We start from the raw sequence: 4042 nt of genomic DNA, 5'->3' as shown, positions 1-4042 counted from the left end.
AGAAAAATGCTTTTTTTTTTTTACAGAATTCTCAGTCTTTTTTCTTTTATAACTCAAAAAATAAAAAACCCAGAGGTGATTAAATACAACCAAAAGAAAGCTCTATTTGTGGGAAAAAAATGACAAAAGTTTCATATGGGTACAGTGTTGCATGACTGAGTAATTGTCATTCAAAATGTGAGAGCACCGAAAGCTGAAAATTGGTCTGGTTAGGAAGGGGGTTTAGGTTCCCAGTGGACAAGTGGTTAAAGGAATATTTCATTTTTATTGTTTCACTGTAATCATTATTAAAATCACTGCTCCCGAAAAAAGGCAAAAAGTTAAAAACATAAAACTTTTTTTTGCATTGATACATGTCCCCTGGGGCAGGACCCGGGTCCCCAAACACTTTTTATGACAATAACTTGCATATAAGCCTTTAAAATGAGCACTTTTTATGTTTCATGTTCGTGTCCCATAAACTTCAACGATGTTCACATGTTCGTCCAAATGTTTTGCCTGTTCGTATGTTCTGGTGCGAACGCGAACCGGGGGGTGTTCGGCTCATCCTTAATACTGACTATGCTAGCATGGATCAGCATCTGTGCTTAGCATGGTCAGTTTACAACTAAGAAGTGGGAAACTGGCAGGATCGATCAGGTACTGCCTAAGAAAAATTACATATTGATATGCTAAAAGCATTATAGAGAGAGATTTAATACATTTTATTTTTAAGGTTACAAACACCTTAACATAAACTCCCCAATCCTAAACATAGCCTAACCCTTAACATGATTCATATCATGGGATTACCCCTTAACTATGTAGTTATCATGAAAAGTATCAGCTCTTAAAGCGGAGGTCCACCTTAAAATGGAGCTTCCGCTCATCGGAATCCTCCCCCCCTCCGGCGCCACAATTGGTACCTTTCAGGGGGGAGGGGGGTGCAGTTACCTGGATAATCCAGGTAACTGCACCCACTTCCGGGATAGCTCTCTGCGGAAAGGGGCGTAGATTACGCCCCTTTCCGCAAGTGCCCGCCCCCTTCCGCAAGTGCCCCGCTGCCTGCTGGGAAACACACAGATCCCAGAGGCAGCGGGGACCGTCCTTATTGCGCAGCGCAACTCGCGCATGCGCAGTAGGGAACCGGGAAATGAAGCCGAAATTCCCATACCCAAGATGGCGGCGGCAGCACCCGAGATACGATCTAGCGATCGGCTTCGGGTGCCGACATCGCGGGCGCGCTGGACAGGTAAGTGTCACTATTTTAAAAGTCAGCAGCTGCAGTATTTGTAGCTGCTGGCTTTAAAAAAAAAAAAAAAACGCGGAGTCCCGGCGGACTCCCTCTTTAAAGTATATGTAAATCCAACATTTCATATTCCTGATATGTGCCTACTGTACCATGTACTTGTATGAAAAGTATCCTCTTTGTATTGCTTCCTTGGTGTGTCTGTCAGTCCCTTTGTTTTCATATTAAAAACTGACTACACTAGGCAGGAGAGCAAATTGTGGTTAGTTCTCTAGCTGTGCTGGGAACTTAGCCTATTCTCCTTCAATTATCAGACTTGTCCCAACAAGTTTCCCCCAGCACAGCCATTCATTGGGAAGCTTAGTGTAAGGCTGTTTCTCCTCCCCCAGCTCTTATGCAACTGACAACAGAGATTATGTGATCACTTATAAAAAAAGGTGGAAATTTTTTTATTATTATTATTATTTTTTGTTTATATTTATACACAAATGTTCTGCCTTTCATTTCTATTTTAACCTGAATGGGTTATTCTACAAGGTGAGGGGTTGCTATCACTTTAAACCTCACAGTTCCTACATAAAGATCTAGGAGATCTGAGACTGTGGTACAAAAAAACAAATTTTTCAAACCTGTGACTAAAGAACAATAAGCAGTGTGCTTTAGCTGTGGTCAGTGACTGGATCACATGTATCAAAGGTGAATTATTTAGCTATAATTGTTTTAAAGGTTGTAAGAGAATAAAAATACCAACCCGAAGTAGATGTTATTGTAGATTCTGACACTTTATTTCAGGTACATTTGGTACACAAAATAGTATTTTGTAAAGATAAGATGAGAGAAGGTTCTAATGACAAACCACATTTTTTGTATGTGAAAGGGAAAAAAATGAGAATAGTACTTGACTTGCAAATATATTCTTTTTGACAAGCACACTATTACCAGATAAGGTAGTGTCAGAAAGTACTCCATACAGAAACTGCACACAAAAGAAGATACAACAATCCAGAAAACAAAAATCCAACACTTTAGAGCCCCTATGGGAGATTCAATGTGGCAGGAAGTTAAAAAGAAAAAAAACAACTTCTGGGTTGTCTTCAAGAAGTAATACAACGTAGAAGAAACTTACCTTTGAAAAATTTGGCAAAAAACATGCCCATCTAAAATTACAATCTTCACACATTTTATATTAAAAGGGAATAAAATCTTGAAACATTTGCTTCCCAGAAAAAGGAAATACGAAGTTGGAACGTTTTCTACTAACCCGCATAAATCATACTTGAGATCTTCGGCATGTTTTACTTAGTCATCACAGTTGTTGCGGTTCACAGTACACTTCTTGTAACTGGTTTATCTGGAAATATTTTTATCCTGATAGTTCACTTTCTAGGCTGGCTTAACACACATGAGCATAATCCTTGTGACATCATCATCAACAGCATTGGGACTTCCAACATCTTTCTTCAAGGAGCTGTTGCTTTCCAAGAGATTACTTTCTTCATGTTTCCATGTTTATTCAGTCAAGCATGGGTATCTAATTTACTCATAGGCATCATGACATCGCTGGTATTATCCAGTCTTTGGTGTGCTACGTGTCTTTGTTTCTACTACTCCATAAAGATCATCACTATCAATAGACCTTTGTTTTATATGTTGAAGGCAAATCTTCCCAAAGTAGTACCTTGGCTAATAGTTTTCTCGATTATTCTTTCATGGTCATCTGGAATGCCAGCCTACTGGGATCTGTACCATGACATATCTTTTTTCCCGGTTAATATTACAGGAAATGTAACAATATTAATGTTTCATCATTATCGAGACAAATGTAATTGTTTTTTTCAGATGAGTATGTTTCTTGCTTCTGTGGCCTTTTCTATAATTATCTTGACAGGTGGAGGTCTTGTAATCTCTCTTTGTAGGCACATGTCAAGGATGAGACAGAATAATGAAGGGTCTGGCCGTTCTAGAATCCAAACTCACTTATCAGCTACTAAAACTGTAACTTCTCTCCTACTGCTTTACCTGATTTTTTATATTACCTTTGCTGTATTAAGCAATCCCACAACTATGAAAGATAGCACAACCATCACAGTTGGGTTCATTGTGGTTGCTTGTTTTCCAACAGTAAATTCTATTATTTTAATCGTGGGGAACAGGAAATTGCTAAACATTCTAAAGAAGATTTGGGGTATGAATTCAAGCTTGAGCAATATTGAAGTCTCAGTTACTACACATGATTAACTTGCATACAGAGCTGTGCGCCAAAGCAAACTCAGCTCATGATTGAACTTATTTGTTATGTCCAAAATACAAGTCTACTCCAATTAGAAGGGAAAAGAATTTAAAAGACCTGTTATTACTTTAGAGCATGCTGTGTATATTTTGCTAATTTTCTACAGCTGCAGCAACCATTTATTGCAGACGAGTCACCTTTCTGACCCATGTCTGGAATTTTTATTAGTCATGTAAAAGGTCCTAAGCTAAGTTAGAAAACAAAACGTCAATTTATTATTAGTCAATGAGATAAATCTGGCCTAACTAGTGGCCCAATCTATTGCACATACACAATTGTTGTAGTTTATAAAGTAATCATCTATTAGGCTAAAATGTTTGAGAGACAATTAATCACCAGCTTGCAGCTCCCACAATCTGTTGAGACCAGCTGTGCCTCCCATTCTCTCCCTCCCTGGGCAATGTAAAGAAAGGTTGACTAAGACAGTAATAGGGGCTGAGTACAATAATGGGGGCTGAGGAATGTAATGGGGGCTTAAAACAGTAATGGGGAGCTGAGGACAATTATGGGGGCTGAGGACAATT

The 4042-nt window shown here is 38.8% G+C and overlaps 1 protein-coding gene across 1 annotated transcript; it reads left to right on the top strand.

Annotated features, from left to right (window-relative positions):
* Positions 1-2229: 2229 nt before the first annotated feature.
* Positions 2230-3721, top strand: LOC143929976 (taste receptor type 2 member 9-like). Its single transcript, XM_077453894.1, has one exon. The coding sequence runs from the start codon at positions 2519-2521 to the stop codon at positions 3464-3466; it is 948 nt and encodes a 315-aa protein (XP_077310020.1). The 5' UTR covers positions 2230-2518; the 3' UTR covers positions 3467-3721.
* Positions 3722-4042: the final 321 nt, after the last annotated feature.

This window comes from Lithobates pipiens, unplaced genomic scaffold (assembly GCF_037356315.1).
Source record: "Lithobates pipiens isolate NorthernLeopardFrog02 unplaced genomic scaffold, aLitPip1_a1.2 Scaffold_25, whole genome shotgun sequence".
NCBI classification, from domain to species: Eukaryota; Metazoa; Chordata; class Amphibia; order Anura; family Ranidae; genus Lithobates; species Lithobates pipiens.
The sequence above is the reverse complement of the archived record's forward strand: the minus strand, read 5'-3'. Positions and strand labels throughout refer to the sequence as shown.